Here is an 18,624-nt window from a genome sequence, read left to right as displayed (position 1 = left end):
GTTAAGTTTCCCAGCAAACTTGAAATCAAACGTCAAATGGATAATTCGGATACGGATCTGCTTATATTCGTATCCGGATCGGAAATCGAAAATTCATATCCGTATCCGTATCTGAATCCAGAAATATTTTAAAAAATAATATCTGAATTCGGATCCGACGAACAAGGATAATATCTGAATCCGATTTTCAATCAGATTTTTTATTTTTATATTAAAAATTCAAAAGAAAATTGAAAAAAATACAGTAAAAATTAAAATTTCATTTTAAAAATTAACATAAGAGTAAAACGATTTAATCCTATTTTAATTTATTCAAAAATTAACTTTTATTTATCTTTTCAATATATTTGTTATTTTTAAATTGTTGAAATCAAATGATTTTTTTTATATATGTCAATACTGTTTTTACAGTTATATAAAATTTGTATAAACATAATTTATATATATATATATATATTTATGTGTGTACACACACTATAAATTTAATATAATAAATTTTAAATTATATAAATATTTAATATAATATATTTATTCGGATTCAGATATTATCGGATACGAATATGCTCATATCGCGGATTCGAATACGGATAATATCTATTTTATTTCGGATAAAAATACAATTTTTTCAGATAAATATGGAATTTTTTGACATCTTGAACGAAGAGTAGGCGCCTAACTATGGGGAATAGGACTCCCTCCTGCATCTCATGTTGGCACCTGTTCGGTCTCGCCAACTCATATATACCATATACGCCGATTAATATGGTAAACGTTATTACATGTGCAAAATTTGTTCCATTTGCAAGACCGTTTTTGAATGATTGCCTATGCCGGACAAATCTAGTGTTTTTTTTTCGAAAATCAGGTTTAGCTTCAAAATAAAATTTAAACGCAATTCGGTACACTTTCAAGTTCACCGTATCGTCTTTGAATTCTATAATGATTTTTTTTGGTGACTTGGTGTGCCTTTTGTATATTTTTTGCAACATAATCTAAGTAGATATTTATCGGCACATATTAAAAAAATCCATAACTTTTTATTCAAGGCTGATATATTATTCTTCACATAATATTATGAATCGAGCATAATAATAATGAATTTCTGAACCTCTCTCTCTCAAATCATGATTCTCGTCCACACTTTTTACAATCGTCATATTTGTGAAATTTCACCAAACAAGGTAGATAGCAAAACACAGGTCGAGCATGGATATGGACGTTATTATGCTAATTAACCTCACGCACATATTTCTAATAGCAACTTGCATGGAGTTTTACGGTAACGCCGACTGGACCATCAAAGTATATTTGTTTTATACCTTCATCTTTTTAAAGCTATAACTTCATTTAGACATTAGTAAGTTTAGCTTAATTTATGCTTCAAGTTTCTCTCTCTCTGCCAAATGCCACCTTCTTCATCATTTAGCTTCCAAATACTTATTGATATTTTTTTCAATCAAATACTAGTATATATGTACACAACTTTGTCCATTTATGTGCGTATATATGGAATAAATAAAGAAATAAAATAAACTCTAAAATAGTAGTAGTGAATTAGTAAGCTCTCACCAAAATTGGTTACATCCAACCAAATCAAACCGAGAGCCTCGTCTAGTTTCAAAGAGCTTTCAAATCATGCTATTATTTCCACCTACGGGTAAACGAGCTGAACTGTTCTTCAATTACTCGAGTTCGGCTCGTAAAAAATTCGAATTCGACTTGAAAATAATTGAGCCAAGCTCGAACTTTTCTAATTTTTAACCAAGCCGAGCTCGAGCTTCAAATTATTCGGCTCGTAGGGTTCGCGAGCCTTATTCAGCCTCTATTATTTTTAATTTTTTAATTGTAAATATATTTTTATGTAAATATTTAATAATATTTAGATATTATTTATTTTTATCGAGTCAAACTCGAGCCAAACTCGAGTCGAACCGATTATATTTCAAATTTTTGTTAATATTTAGTGAATTAATTCAAATTTTCGAGCCGAACTCGAGCCTACCGAACCTTTTACAAGCCGAGCTTCGAACTTGAAATTAAAGGCTCGGTCGAGCTCGAACTATTTTAATCGAGCTCAAGCCGAGCCTGACAATATTCGGCTCGACTCGGCTCAATTACACCCCTAGTTCCAGTTCCACCTATTCCAAGTAATACTTTAACACAACAAAATAAAGATAGAGAAGTTGCCATCATTTTTACCAACTCTAAAATCAAGATAGAGAAGTTGCCATGATTTTTACCGACTCTAAAATCTAATCACCCAATAATAATATGCAGTTAAATAATGCTACAGATAATAAAACTCTACCGGTACATAGATTATCCCTAATTAATACCGGATCAAAATATACTCGGACAAGTACAGGTAAAAATTATGACATCCTCCTAATGCCTCTTCTTGCAGCGAACTAAGCCTGGTTCAAAGGGAGGCAAATGTGTAGAAACACTGAACAATAAAACTATCCACGAAAAAAAAAGAAGAAAAAAACTCAGGTCTAAATTAAGAAAGAAGCTCCTATTTTATTGCTAGCATTTGCATATCAACTTCTAACACAAGCAGAGAATCTGCCCTAAGCAAACATAATGTTAGACCCTGCATTGCCATACATTGGTGGCATGGGTTGGCTAGCGTTGCTATATGATCCAGGACCCTGGTTAAGTTGGCTACTACCACTCTCATCTGATGACTCACTTGAACCTCCTTCTGAAGGACTAACCCCAGGCACTTGAGCACCAAAATTCAACATATGCGGTGGTGGTGCCGGAGATAGTCCAGATTTTGGTTTTTTGCCGTCAGCAATGAAGCTTCCAACAATAACCTGGTAAACATGAAAATAATTCCAAATTAATATAGATAAAGACTGCACTTGTTCACACATAAATAGAGAGAACATTACCTGTACAGGTGTTGCTGCCAGCAACACTCCTGCAACTCCACCACCCAGTACTCGACCATCGGTACCAGCCAAGGACACACTGAGAACATTTGTTCGGTTGTTACCATTGGTGTCTGACATCGATAAGGAACCTGATAATGAGATAATCTCAAATCGTCCCTAGGGAAATAAAACGAACCAGTGAGATGAGGAATATGTAACAAAGTTCAATGTAACATCCCACAATAAATACTCTACGACTTTATAGGTTATACTTGTGCTACCACCATTAAGATAACTATTTAACAAAAAAACCAAGAACTTTCAGATTGGCCCATAGGGGTTTGCTAAATGACCCCTAGGGATAGTGGTTCTTTTAGTAAAAATTTTGCACTTTAATTTCCAGTATACCCGTTTGCCAAATCCCTCCAACAACAGTTGCATTTGGGCAAGTAAACTCGAGCTAATTTAGAATTTAAATGGATCACTTGAATTTCCATTTTGAGCATGGGATTTGACTAAACTGTAAGAGAGTCTTTGATGAGGCTCACTGCCTTTTCAATGGTCAGGAGATTGATGTAGGAGCAGAGGATTGCAAAAGTAAATAAATAAAAACATGAAGCTTATACATAATAATATTATTATCAGAATCAATTTTTAACCAATCATGAACACACCTCATATGACACAGTTCCACCAGACGTTGCTGGTTGCCGAAGAGTCACATTGCTGATGGCACCATTTGCAGACAAAATACAAACAGTCCGTGGCCCTTGCTGGGAAAAAGCCATAATCTTCGCTGCTACATCCTACAAATCAAAAGAGAAGAATGCATGTTATATTTTGGATTAAGGTCTTTATTTCAACAAGAAGCAGAAAAAAAATAAGGCACAAAGAAGTCACATTGGACAATCAAGGGTTAATGATGGATATTGAGTAAAAATCACCAAAAAGTAAAAGAGCACGCACAACATGAATGTGCACAATACTTGCAAGTTCTATACAACTTATACTACTTTTAAACAGTGTGATATCGATCATTATGCACAGGACTACAAGTCCTCCAACCTATCTTCCACTTCCAATGCTTAAGAGGTACTCCCTTCCTAATATATCAAAGTGGAGTGGGAGGCTCTTAATATGTACTACCTCCGTCCCCCTCAATTCTTTACCTTGTTTTCACATGCTTGACACGCATTTTAAGACAATTATAAAATATAGTTCCGTAATTCATTTTTAAAATTTCCTTTTTTGTATAAAAATTTGAACATTATATTTTTATTTAGAAGAAAAAAAAATTTAAAAAAATTATACAACTACATTTAATAAGAGCATTAAAGTGCGTGTCGAGTCCCCGTTCCCCAATGTAAAGAATTGAGGTGGGCGGAGGGAGTATATACTACATATTATTGAGTAATTAGGTAAGCAGATTATTAGGTAATAGGTATATACCAAGACACTAAACTAGGTATATACCAAGGGTCCAAGACACACCAAACACCTATAAAATCTAAAAAAAACGAGAAACAGTTTCACCATTTCCTTACAGAACACACACTAGCCAGGAGGTATATAATAAATAGGTACCCTCCTCTGCAAATTTACCCGAACGTTCGATTTATCTAACATCAAAAGCCAACCAAAAGTTTTGATCTTAAAGGTACTGTAACTCTTCCATAGAACTTTTCCCGCCATTTCTGATATTCTTGTTGAGAACAAAGTATTTAAAATGGACACCCAATGACGAAAACATCTCACTCGAATATAGCTGATTCTCCTATCATTTAACATAGGATGCACCAAGACAAATTTTCGCAATTGATTTTGGTATTTTAAACTAGGAACTTTCGTATTATATAAAGGTTCCTGAACCCAAAACTCCAGACAATCACCTCGTTATCCCTTGCATCATTGTCGATCACCACCTTAACAGTGCAAAAATCACGAATCATCTAAACAGCATAAAGTCTGAGAAAACGATCTTGTAAAGCCTCATCTCTAATTTACGCATTCTACTAAATAGAAATAAAGTCACCTCTTAGCGGTTTAAAACTAACTAAAGAAAAAAACTCATCATAGACTCAAAATATCCTTCCACAAACCTTTAGTCCATAATCTACCACTTCTCCCAGAATCCCATTATCTAGCACGGTCAGCCCAAATCAACTCCTGACAACCTTATGCCACCAGGTATCTTTCTACCAAGGAAACTCATTAGAATTGGGAGATTTCTAGCATCTAAAATTCCAAATCACAATCCATTCTCCAACCTAGGCTTACACACCACATCCCAAGCAACCATATGATCTTCCTCTGACAACTCTGCACCTTTCCATAAGAAGTCACATAACATTTTTATGATTTACAAGCTAAGTTACCCGGACTCTTCAATTTTTCCCTCATACCGGTATCCATCGGACATGGGATGGGTGTGGGTATGGGATCTTAGTCGGATTCTTCAGATGGAAACCGGACACTTAAAGCTTAAGATCTAGTTCAAAATAATTTACAAGGCCTCACAAAAACTTAATCCTCTTAATTCTAGGGAGGGATGTCTATAGATTACTATTTTCATGTTATGCTTTTTATTTATGTTATAAATATGACATAAACAATTATGTATATGTTTACTTTATATGGTAAAAGACACGAAATTACAACTGTAATGTATAAAAAGTAGGAACAGTTTCGCTAATGTGAAAGGTTATATGCCGAATTCCCGCACCCATGTCCAATTATGGATCCATAACTACGAATACTAATTTTTTAGAAGCTAAGAGTGACGCTTGGATCCACACCCGTATCCGACACCTGTACAAGACCTGTCTTGGAGCACAACATACGCAAAGATAATATACTAGGAGTGAAAATAATAGTGATTGATTTTAAGTAAGTATTACATACATGACTTCATCTATCTAACCCTCTAGGAACTATCGAAAAACTAGTTCCCAAAACTTCGGAAATCTGTGACTATCCCGCTAAGGATACCCAAATATTTTATACACCATTCTCCTATCTCACAACCTATCTCCATAGCACAAAGATAGAGAGCATCACTCGCCAAATTTGACCTGACAATTGACACTTTCGCATAATTACCCAAAAACAGTTGGGAAAATCTTTAGTTTATGTCAGGATTAGTAATACAGTTTGAGTACTGATAAGATAATATTATCCAGTAGTAGTAGCATGATGTAAGGGGTACTTAAGTCATTTTAAGTATTTTAATTAGCACTATAAATAGCATGACCAGTTGTAACTTTGATATTATCTGATAAATGAAAATGGCTTTGCCACCACTCTCTCTCTAAATTCTATCCCCCTCTTCTCTCTGCCTACTTTTCTTCTTTCTCAAGCTATATTCTCCCTCACTCTTTTCTCTATCTCTGTTTCTCTCTGATTCTATCTATATTTCTGCAGTATCTATCCGTTATTTACTTGTTATTGTTTAATTTCTGTCATATAAACCATAAAATACCAAAAATATTAAAAAATCTCATATAATAAAACCTTGAGTTCCTGACAGTTTAATTATGGTAGTATATCAATATTGAAAAGTAGAAATAGATACAAGTTATTTCTTCTTATTTTTTCATTTAGAAGACTTGTCTTCCTAGTAATTTAAGCTAATATTAAAACACGTTATTAGTGAGGGTTCAATATTACGAACTGATGAATATTTAGTACAATTTAGGCTTGATTTGTGTCTACTGGTTGGACATTGAATCACTTCATAGACAAGAGTCTCCTCAAACCCAAACCCTCCCCAATCTTCATCCAGAATTCTTTGCAATCCCTCATCCCTATCCCACCGGGGAATACACATCCGTGGATCCTTATATTTAGTCGTCTTTAGACTAATGTGAAAATATCTTCATTTTACTTTATATTAACCATACATTTGTTGAATCACCATATTTCTTAAGTACCCTTACTTTTTAGTTAGGTACTTAAACGGAGTTATTTATATAGTACAGAAACTAAGTGGCGTAATTGTAATTACTAAGTCAACCCCTATTAATACCCTTATATTTTAAAAAATCATTATTACCTCAAGCAAATATCCGATGCGAAATGTAAGCCCTTTGGTAATAATAATTGAATATGCATATGCACATTAATGTTATTTTCCACTTAGAACTATATGGATCTTAGAACAATCAATCTAATTTAGATATTCTTCTGCAGAACAAAATATTTATCTAGAAAAAAATGTACTGATATATTTATAATAATTATAATTATATGTTTTTACAAATTTGTTATTTTAAACGTTTTATACAAGTGAAAAACAAATCTTCATGTGTAGAATAACAATTTGTTATATAAAAATATTGTAAGATAAAGAAATAAATATTTGGTACTGCAGAGTACTGTGTTTAGCATAAAAATCGAAGAACGAGTAGATATGAGTTGATCAGATATACATCCAAAAATTTATATTGGTTCAAGTTTCTAATTCTACTAAAGTTCTAACTTGATACCATTTACGTAAGTGTACATACAAATAAGGTTTATTCTGGATCGGGTAATTTCACGTTGAAAAGACGTTGAACTGCAGACTCACTTCCTTCCGCAATAATTTTATAACAAATTTCACATTCCTCGAGTCGTACCGAAAAAATACCATATCAAAGTTAAATTCAGAAAAAATACAAAAAATAAACGACAGAGGTTACATTTAACTAAAAAAATGGTTTGTATAACAAGGAGCTAAAAAAGTTATTAATAACTTGAGTAATATAATTAATATGAAAACAAGTGAAGTCGTATTTAGATTCCTACAAAATATTGTCATATATCACATCATCGTTCTCTTTCTTATGCTTCATCTAAAATTAGTAATCACTTTTATTAATAACAAAAAGAAAATATCAAATATAATTCTAATGAAAATTTACGGCCTATTAATTACTTACCCAAAACTTTCCACCCAACTTCATGAAGCTTTCATGATTTCTAATAAAAAGGGTAATAGTATCACTTCACACCTTTCGATTGAAAAAGTGTAAAGCGTTAGGTGAAAAATTATTAAATTTCATGTTAGTGGCCTCGTAGAAATCTCCATTTAATTATTCTTCTGCTCTAATATCAACTAATTTTAATTACATATACGCCATCGTATGCAATCACGTTCAAATGACTTAATCAAGTTCGTTTTTGTTGTACATGACTTTGTTTACATTAAAAACATGAATCTTCACCTCTTTCCATGATAAATTCACTAATTTTAACACCACTCTGATATGAGATAATTATAACTTGACCCGAGTCCTGTGCATTTCTTTGTAGACCACATAAAGTTTACAATTTTACATATATATTAAAAGTTAATTGCGGTATGCATCCCAACATATCACAATAATTTATCGCCATTTAGACTTTAGTACACTATCATCTAAAGATCTTACCTTTATAACCACTGCTTCAAAACTCGAAACTCGGGTGTGCATCACCTTACAACATTTCCATCCAAATGATTGTGACAATGTCAAAAGCTAAGGGCAAATATATATAAACATTTGAACCTATGAAAACTCGAGTGTTTTTAAAATGAAGAAAGAAACACATCACACGCATACTCCTCTATACACCAATCTCATACGACCCGAACCACATCACATCAATGGCAACGATGAAAACTAGAGGTAATTTAGCAATCAAATTTGATTCTCAACACCCCATTTCCGACTCTCAAAGACATATTTCCATCACGATAATATTTGTTTTAATTCTCTCCAATTAATTATAACCTCGTATTGTAACTTGACTTTGGTAGCTCTTAAAGCTATCAAAAAGAACTTGAAAGTGTGTAAATTTACCTTTTTGGATAATGGTAGTGGCCAACTTTCGACATTATCAATGATTTAGTTCTTGACTATATAGATATAATACTCCCTCTGTTTTAATTTATCAGTCGTTTAAGGTCAGTGCAGAGATATTAAGAAAACTCATTGACAAAGCTGAATCACAATTAATAAGGTATAAAATTCCTTGAATGCCCTCAAAAAACTTATGTAATAATTAATGCTCCAAATGAGCAAGTATAATAAACAGGGGTAATCAAGGAATAAGATTAACAATGTTGCATTAGGCTTAGAGAACGACTAATATTTAAAAACAAGGACAATTTTCCGGAACGACTAATAAATCAAAACAGAGGGATTATTAAATTAATAAATTCTAGATTAATGAGTGATGACTAATATAAAATTCTGGTTTTGATATTCTATTTTAAGTATTGTTCCTATGATTGCATGGTACAACATTTTTGGCAGGATAAACAATGAACTATAATATTTTAGGTCTTCTATGATGATGTGGCAGGGTACAAGTAAAAGTTGACAAGACCAGTCCTTCCTTACGCTGATTCAATCGTTTTCACCTTTTAGAAATCTCTAATATTTAATCATCTAGCCCAATCCCTCAATTTATTGTTGGATTCTTCAATACATGGGTTCAAGCTCGATTGATTTTTGTTGAAAAATTACATTTGATTAGAATAATGAACTTTAGAGGTTTGAATAGGAAAGCTTAATGGGGTTCTAGATCGAAATTGACAAACTACAGATTCAAGATATCCTATTTCCAAGCTTCATCATCTTTAAAAAGCCAACAAATTTGTAGAAATTTGGATGGGAACGTTGTCTGCAATGGACCAATTTTTTGAAGCTGGAGGTTGCCAATTGACCTCCAAATATTGTGTACCGAAGTCCATTTGACGATACATTGGGACACACAAATTTATAGTAAAAGAACATTACTTTTTCAACCACAAGAAGCTAATATCCTGCCTAAATGCAGACAATATACCTAAAGGTCATTCTGTAATTTGGTTACTCGTTCCACAAGAGGAATTTTTTACTTTAATTCAGATACTGGTTGTACACAGAAATAAGAAAGACGGGATTTTTATAAGTAAACAAAATATACTTGAGGCTGTTTTAATTTGGATATTGGCTGTACAAAGAAATTTAAAAAGACAGGATTTTTTTGAATGCACAAAATATACTAAAGGCTGTTTTTATTTGGACACTGGTTCTACACAGTGTAAGAAAATTTAGTAATTTGGCTACTTTTGTACAAAGAAATCACAAAAACTGGATTTTCAAAAACAACTACTTACGATATACCCAAGGTTGTTCTATGATTTATAATTTTAAAAATGAATCTACAAAAAGTAAAAGTTTTGTAATTTGGCTACTAGTTGCACAAAAACACAAAAGAAAACTAGATTTTTAAATGATTGTTTGAATTTTACCCCTCCAATTTGGCATTTTGTATCCAGGATAAAATATTTAAAAATATCAAAAGATAACCCATTGATTCTCTAGTCTCTAGATATGGGAAATATAATAGTCACCTATTGATGACCAAATACAAAAATAGCAATTAACGTAAACTCTTAATTCTCTAAATATAACACAATTATAGTTTACCAAAAAACCAAAAGACTAACAGCAACAAAATATAATCGGTGCGACGAAATTAATTTAATTAAGACATATACCTCTCCAGCATTGACCGTAATCACATGAGGCGTAAATCCAACTCCATAAGTGCCTGCACAAAAATACAATCAATTAATATACAAACAATTAATCACCACAATTTTTTTAAAGCATTTACAAATCAATGCTCATAAAATCAATAACCTCAAAGGGTGATAAGTTTTGTCGCACAAAAATAAAAATGTCCATAGTGTGATTCAGTGGAGAACCAACTTACTAGAAGAACAGGGTCAATCATCAAAGTCCTCACAATTATTTGATGATTCAGTAATTAAAAGATCAATTTTAACTAGTATCTATCTGTAGTAAAAACTACTACTTTTGGGTTATTTACAATGTGATCCTTAAGTTCTCACAGTAAATTTAGTCCTTGCTAGAACCAAAGCCTACATAACAGACAAAGTGTATTTATAATCTCGATAAATTAATAAAATCTACATAACAGACAGTCAGACACAGTGTATTCATAATCTCGATAAATTAATAAAATCCTCTGGTCAGAGGCTATTAATATGTACAACAGAATAAATAGAGTATAGACCTAGAGCATCAAGCTGCTTCTTTCCTGATCCAGGTGGCCTCCCTCTACCTTTCTTCGAACCCTCGGTTCCCGCAACCACACCTCCAGTCCCAGAACCACCAGAATTACCATCTCCATGACCTCCCACCACGACCGCACCAACAGGCGATTGCGATAATCCAAGCGCAATGTTGCCATCGGCCGAGTACTTCCTCGGCCTCCCTCTCTTTTTCCTCGCCGGTTCCATACCAAACCCGGCCGATCCATCACTATACTGCGAATTAATCGCTTCTAACGGCTTCGGCTCACTCGAATTATACGCGAACCGGTTCGGATCGTGCTGCATCATCGCCGAATCAATGTTCATACTGTTGTTATTGTTGTTAATGTTTGTGTTTCCGTTGTTGTTTTGGATTTGTGCGTACGAATTGAGCGGCGGTGACATCATCATTACTTGTTGGTGATGGAGGTGCTGTTGCTGTTGCTGTTGCTGGAGGTGTTGTGGTGGTTGTTGGTGGTTGTGCGGTGGTTGTTGGTGGTGGTGCGGCGGGGGCGATTCCATTTTGACGACGGGGATATAGTGAGTTTTAGAGTGAGAAAGACGTAGTAGTAGGTGAGAGAGAGAAGGGGGGAATTGAGGGGAAAAGTGAGATTTTATGGATAGAAAAATAACGCGGCCGAAAGATTTATATTTTTTTTTTGTGTTTTGGGGGATTTTATGAATTAGAGTTAGGGTTTAATGCGATTGATCGGTATCTATCAATGTATCTAACAAGGTTACTTTTCGAGTTAGGACTTGAGATAGTATTATCTATTCGATATTTTTTAATAAAAAAATATTAAAGTCATTCTTTAACAAAACTCGGGTGAAGGACAAATTTATCGTTTAAAGAATATTGAAGACCCCTTTGGCTCTCCAAAACCCAATTTATGATTTGTAAATTGAAGTTAATTATGTGAATATATTAGTCATTGTATTTATCGTAGACTAAGGCTCTATTTGGTATTACTGTTAAAAATTGTTGTGCTGTTAGAAAAAGTGCGGCAAGTGCTGTTGTAAAAATCAGATGACTGTTTGATAATTTTTTTGATACGTATATGTGTTGATGCAAAAAATTAAAATTAATGATGCTTTTGGTAAAGTTTGATGGTGAAATCATCATCTGCTTCCCGCAACAGCTGAAAAGCAGCTTTTTCTAAAAGCATGAGGGAACTTACTTTCTCTAACAGCAGTTTTTAGGTCAAAAACACTTTTCTGAAAAACAGCTTTTAAATTTAACAAACAGTTTTTTAACTGCTTTTCAGCGAAAAGTTGTTGTTGCTGTCAGTAACAGCAATACCAAACAGAGTCAAAGTTGGAGAAACAAATTTTTTATTTTTCAGAATAATTGGAATAAGGGCATCATATACATAACTCTTATTTTTCTCACACTCTATTCTAAACAGGATATACTTATATGTTTGATTTACTTATTTACGAGGCTTGAGAAATGAAGTCACTAATAAAAAATATCATGGATCATTTTGATCAAATTTCAAAACCGGCTAACAGGGGTTTTGATTTTAAATAAATAATAACAATTCATGAATTTTAAAAATTATTGTTGATTTTCATCGTATGCGGATTTTACCAAAAGTGATAAACAAATCTTGTCGAGACTTGATGATTTCATAAAGTTTTTCAAAAATAATTCAAATTCTAGTATAATTTAGAAAGATTTTAAAAGATTAAGAGTTATATTGAATTTAGACTTTAGAGCATTTATAATAATCGATGAATTTTAAACGATTGTAGCTGATTTTAATTCTAAGCGGATTTTAACCGAGTTGTTGATAAATCTCGTAAAATTTTACTGATTTAAATGAAGATTTTAACAAATATTTTAAAGTCTCACACATTTTGCTAATATTTCAAAATACATAAAATACACTAGTAAATTTATCAAAACTAGTACTTATTTGACTATATTTTTTAGTGGTAAGTTTTGTAGTTTGATAAATCATCGTAAATGGAAAACATACTAATAGTTGTTAATATTTATTGCAGTTAAGGTTGTATCTGTGTGAGTAATATTATAATACTCCAATATTTTATTTAAATTTTTTTAGCACTTAATTTAAGTTATATAAATTATAATAAAATTCATATTGGTTTATATTTTAATTATAGAAGCATCTAAATTGTGGAAGCGGGGTTCTAGTTGAAATCTAAAATTATATTGATAAAACTAAATCAATTTTTAGATAATATTTCTCTAACCCATTTCTACTCGGGTTATAGTTATCTAAATAGGCTTATAAATATTATAGTGAATATACCTACAAAAGGTGTACAACCGCGTTTTATAGCATCTGGAGAGAGGTGAGTATCCAACTTCTAAATATATTAATTATTTACATGTTTCGTGAGTTGGGTTAATATAAAGCACTAATATTTATATGCACGTGGTGATCCACGGTGCAAAGACAAGACAAGACTCTGATCCTATAAGGCATAGCTAGGTTCCTACTTTGGCTCCTTTTAATCAAGGTACATGTGATTATATATAATATATAATATTATTATTTAGGTAGTTATGTTATATATAATATTATTTTGAAGATGGTTGAAGTATATCTTTGCATAGAAAAGCTTGAAGTATATCTTTGCACAGAAGGAGCTTAACATGAGACACATGCGATGGAATGAACTTTTAAAAGACTATGACGTGAGTATTCAGTATCACCCTGGAAAAGCTAATAAGGTTGCAGATGCATTAAGTAGAACGAATTCTGGGAATTTGGAAGCATTATTGACACATCAGCGACCTCTTTAGCACAAGATTGAAAGGTTTGGCTTGGAGTTTTATCGTGAAAGCGCATATGGTATATTAGCAAGTATGTATGTCGAGCCTGGTCTTATCTCTATGATAAAGGCAACTCGATATGGTGATGGAGACATATGGTATCTTATACAGAGCATAAAATTAGGAAAACAACCAGATCACGTTGACGAACATGGTATTGTTTGGAAAGGTAGCCGATTGTGTGTGCCTGATAATAAGCAACTTAGAGAGGAATTATTGAAGGAAGCCCATCAATCTCCAATCTCGATTTATTCGGGTGAGACGAAGATGTATCATGATGTAAAGGTTCACTTTTGGTAGAATGGTATGAAGTGTGACATAGCTGAGTTTGTTTCAAAGTGCTTGACTTGTCAACAGGTGAACATTGAACATCAGAGCCCAACTAGATTATTACAGCCTCTCGCATTGCCTACTTGGAAATGGGAGAACATTTGCATGGATTTTGTAATTGGATTACGGAAAACTTTGAAGAAGAATGATGCGATATGGGTGATTGTGGATATGTTTACTAAATCTGCTCACTTTTTGGCGATTCGTGGAAACATGTCTTTGGAGAGTTTAACACTAGTATACAGGAATGAGATTGTTAGACTTCATGGTATTCCAGTTTCAATTGTGTCTGAAAGAGATCCGAGATTCACTTCAAAATTATGGCAGGGATTTCAGAAGGCATGGGGTACCACGTTAAACTATAGTACATCTTTTCATCCCTAGTCAGATGGCAGTCAGAGCGGATGATTCAGACTTTGGAGGATATGTTACGAGCTTGTGCATTAGAATGGTTTGGAAATTGAGATGAGTATTTACCGTTGGTTGAATTTGTGTACAACAATAGTTGGAAGGCGAGCATTGGTATGGCTCCTTTTGAGGCATGTAGGTGTAGGATACCGACTTGTTGGAATGAAGTGGGAGAAAAGCTTTTAGATAGTCCTGACTTAGTTTAGGTAACTACTGATAAAAGTATCATTTGCTCTGTAGATGCTTAGGCAAGCTCGATCTAGACAAAAGAGTTATGCAGATAAGGGTAGATGAGAGTATGAGTTTAAGGTTGGAGATAAGGTATTTCTTACGGTATCTCCGACGAAGGGTATTCAACATTTTGGTCAGAAAGATAAATTAAGTCCGAGATATATTGGTCCATTTGATATTCTTGAGAAGGTTGGAGCAGTAGCATATAGAGTTGCATTGCCACCTCAGTTATCGCGAGTGCACAACGTATTTCACGTATCAATTTTGAGAAAGTATGCATATCATTCGCATCATATTGTTCAGTATCCTTTAGACACATTTGACGAGGATCTATCTTGTGAGAAGGAAGCTGAAGCTATATTGGAGATAGAAGAAAGAGTTATGCGTAAAAAAATGATTCCTTTTGTGAAGATTATTTGGAAAAATTATGATGCTCGAGAGGCTACATGGGAAATGGAGGACAATGTTTGCACAAAATATCCATACCTTTTCGAACCTAGGAAGCTATTTGAATTTCGAGGACAGAATTATTTAAAGGGGGGGGGGATATAATACCCCAATATTTTATTCAAATTATTTTAGCACTTAATTTAAGTTATATAAATTATAACAAAATTCATATTGGTTTATATTTTAATTCCAGAAGCATCTAGATTGTAGAAGCGGAGTTCTAGTTAAAATCTTAAATTATATTGATAAGATTAAATCAGTTTTTAGATAATATTTCTCTAACCTCTTTCTACTCGGGCTATAGTTATCTAAAGAGGCTTGTAAATATCATAGTGAATACACCTACAAAAGGTGTACAACCGCATTTATAGCATCCGGAGAGAGGTGAGGATCCAAATTCTAAATATATTAATTATTTACATGTTTCATGATTTGGGTTAATATAAAGCACTAATATTTATATGCACGTGGTGATTCATGGTGCATATACGGGACAAGACTCTGAGTCCTATAAGGCATAACTAGATTCCTGCTTCGACTCCTTTTAATCAAGGTACATGTGATTATATATAATATTAAATATTATCATTTAGGTAGTTATGTTATATATAATATTATTTTGAAGATAGTTGTGTTTCTTATATTTTCAGAAATTCAGATTTACTGTCCATTTGTCAATTTCTTTCGTGCAACACTTCTCGGATCAAAATATCGTAAGCCATCATTTTATTATTCACTTTTTTAACAGTATCTTTTATTTATGTTATTGAACGTCTTTTTCTTGTAATTTGATATTGATGGTATAACAAGACTTGGTATAATTTGGTAATTATTTATTCTCTTTTAATATTTAATGGGGCCTGATATTAGTTTACTTATTATGGTATATAATTGTCGAGTGTTTTTTTTATTGTGACATACCATGAGAATATTTAATTTGGTATATAAGGTGATTGATTTCTATTTTACAACTTTGTAAATTGACTTTCTGGTAAAGTCATTAGGCTTGCGGATTTTTGCATCATCTTGAACCACGTACTAGTATACCGAGTCCTGTTTTTATAAATTGTACCCCTTTAATTAAAATTTCTGACATTTATATCTTATTAATTTCTCAAACTTTTATTATTATAAAAGATTTTATTAATTCTATCTTACTCACTGAGCATGATATTTTGAGTATTTACATAATTAAGTACATATTTTTGGTATAAATGTTGAGGTTTTTGTAACCTATTTAATTAAGTTACTATTGCACGCATAAGATTATACTAACAACTATTACATTATTTTAAAGTTTGCTATTTTATAGTTTGAGTACTTGTTTTCTTATTTGGTTACAGTAGTACTAATCAGGAGATGATACGAGAGTATATACCAAAGTCTCTGTTAGTGTATACTGAAAATATTTATTTGAAGTATATACATTTATTTATGGTCAGTTTAATTGAGAATCATTTGAATGTTTATATGTTGTCTAATATTATATATTGTGAACAATCTAGTATCAAATGGGATACATAATATTAGATTGTTAAATACGGTTATATAATATAATAAGGTTCACAACACAGGTGGTGTTGGACAATCCACTGGTATGGCTGTAGTATTATTTAGATTAGTTTATATTGACTAATAAATAATACTAGTATACTTTGTGTATATTGAACATAATCAAATTTAGAATTGTTCCCTTAATACTGATTAAGAAGGAGAACTAAGATTCTATGTTATTATTAATGCTTAGGTTCTTAATCCGGAAATAATAATTGACACGTGTATATTATTTACATGCTTTGATTTATAAATGAAGTAATTCTTTTGAATTATATCATTATATTTTGGGTGATGGAATTATATACATGGTGGATATTATTTATTGAAGCAATCCATGTCCTGATAATATTCGGGTTAATGATGTCCCCTTGAAAGCTCAAAAAGATTTAATTATGTGAAACCCTGCAGGTGGAATTTATTCTGGCATAATTAAATAAAGGTTGAGTGGATGATCAAGGATAAAAGATATTAATTAAATAAATTATCAGTAATTTATTTAATTAATGGACATGTGATATTTTAAACATGGGGAATTTAATAAGCAAATAATATTGGAACCGAATTAATTAAATTGCGGTATTAGGAAAGGTAGTGCAAATATTAATTCTTTAGTGGATTGAATTAATATTTAATTACATTGGGCTAGGCTCAAGATGTAATTAGAAGGCCCAACCTAATTATCCATGGTCCCTATTGTAGCCTATATATATTCTTATTCTCTTCTTGCTTGGTAGGGTGTGAAAACATATTGTAGCCACCAAGGAGCAAGAAGAGAGGATAACTTGAGAAGACGGAGGCCACACTTCACTCAAGGGAATTTGGGAATACAATAGAAGAGCGTGGAATCAACCATTAACAAGGTGATTTTCTTTTCGTAATCTTTATCGTAAAACGTAGTAACACCCCAAGTCCGTGGTTCTCAACAATTGGTATCAAGAGCCTGTTAATGGGTTCTACGTTTTATGATATAATGTCCATGTCGTAATTATATATGCGTGTATATAGTGTTTTGCTTGTATTGGTTTTGATGCAGGTTGTTAATCCACTATTATGGCCATGTATATTTTAATTATGTGTTTGGATCCCACGTGGTTTAATCGTGGTTAATTTTTTGTTTTGGTTTCCATGTGGTTTAATCGTGGTTGTAATTTACACGAGGGTTGATCGTGTTAGAATAGATTTTACAAAATTAGTTTTGTATTAGATCTATTTTTTTGTAATAATTATGTGCGATCGGAAATCAATTCCGGTGGTTTTTTGTTCCGCTGTGTAATTACAAGGGGCTGTTGTTGGTGTTCGGATTGAATAAACCAAAACAAAACTCAACAGAAAGGGAACTGGCGGCTAGCGCGTGCAAAATCTGGAGAAACAGGGGTAACGCAGGCCGGACCTGCGCAACAGGTGAAGTTATGGCGGTAACGCAGGCCGAACCTGCGCAACATGCCTATTTTGGCTGTAACGCAGGCCGTACCAGCGCAACACACCCAGATTGGCTGTAAGGCAGGTCTGGCATGCGCAACAGGTGCTGGCGGCAGAAATCTTTTTCTCGAGAGCTGGATTTTTTTTCAAAGGGCCATAATAGTGGAAAATTTATTTTAATTTTTTCCATTAATTTTTTATTTATTGCTTTAAATTTATTGATTATGTGTGTCGTTAATTTTGTGTGTAATTCCTTTAAAATTGCATGTTTAACATAATTAAGACGACATGGACATAAATTTTATTTATTGCTTTAATTAAATGTTATATGTTGCTAAAATTATGTGTGTATTTTGAATGCATGTTAGACATAATTGTAACGACATAGGGCCCCATTTAATTTTAAAATTCCTCAATTTTAATAAAAATTCTAAGTGGGAGAGGGAATTAATATGAAATTAAATCCCATGGTC

At 32.7% G+C, this 18,624-nt stretch overlaps 1 protein-coding gene across 1 annotated transcript; it reads right to left on the bottom strand.

Moving 5' to 3' along the window:
• Positions 1 to 2,294: 2,294 nt before the first annotated feature.
• LOC141724304 (AT-hook motif nuclear-localized protein 8-like) lies at positions 2,295 to 11,606 on the bottom strand. The gene is made up of 5 exons (XM_074526380.1): positions 10,932 to 11,606; positions 10,390 to 10,442; positions 3,554 to 3,685; positions 2,898 to 3,056; positions 2,295 to 2,819 (listed from the first exon to the last, which is right to left on the bottom strand). The coding sequence occupies exons 1-5, from the start codon at positions 11,470 to 11,472 to the stop codon at positions 2,571 to 2,573; spliced, it is 1,134 nt and encodes a 377-aa protein (XP_074382481.1). The 5' UTR covers positions 11,473 to 11,606; the 3' UTR covers positions 2,295 to 2,570.
• Between the last annotated feature and the right edge of the window lie 7,018 nt (positions 11,607 to 18,624).

This window comes from Apium graveolens, chromosome 5, assembly GCF_009905375.1.
Source record: "Apium graveolens cultivar Ventura chromosome 5, ASM990537v1, whole genome shotgun sequence".
NCBI classification, from domain to species: Eukaryota; Viridiplantae; Streptophyta; class Magnoliopsida; order Apiales; family Apiaceae; genus Apium; species Apium graveolens.
Note: the sequence above shows the minus strand (reverse complement) of the source record. Positions and strands in the feature narration are given on the sequence as shown.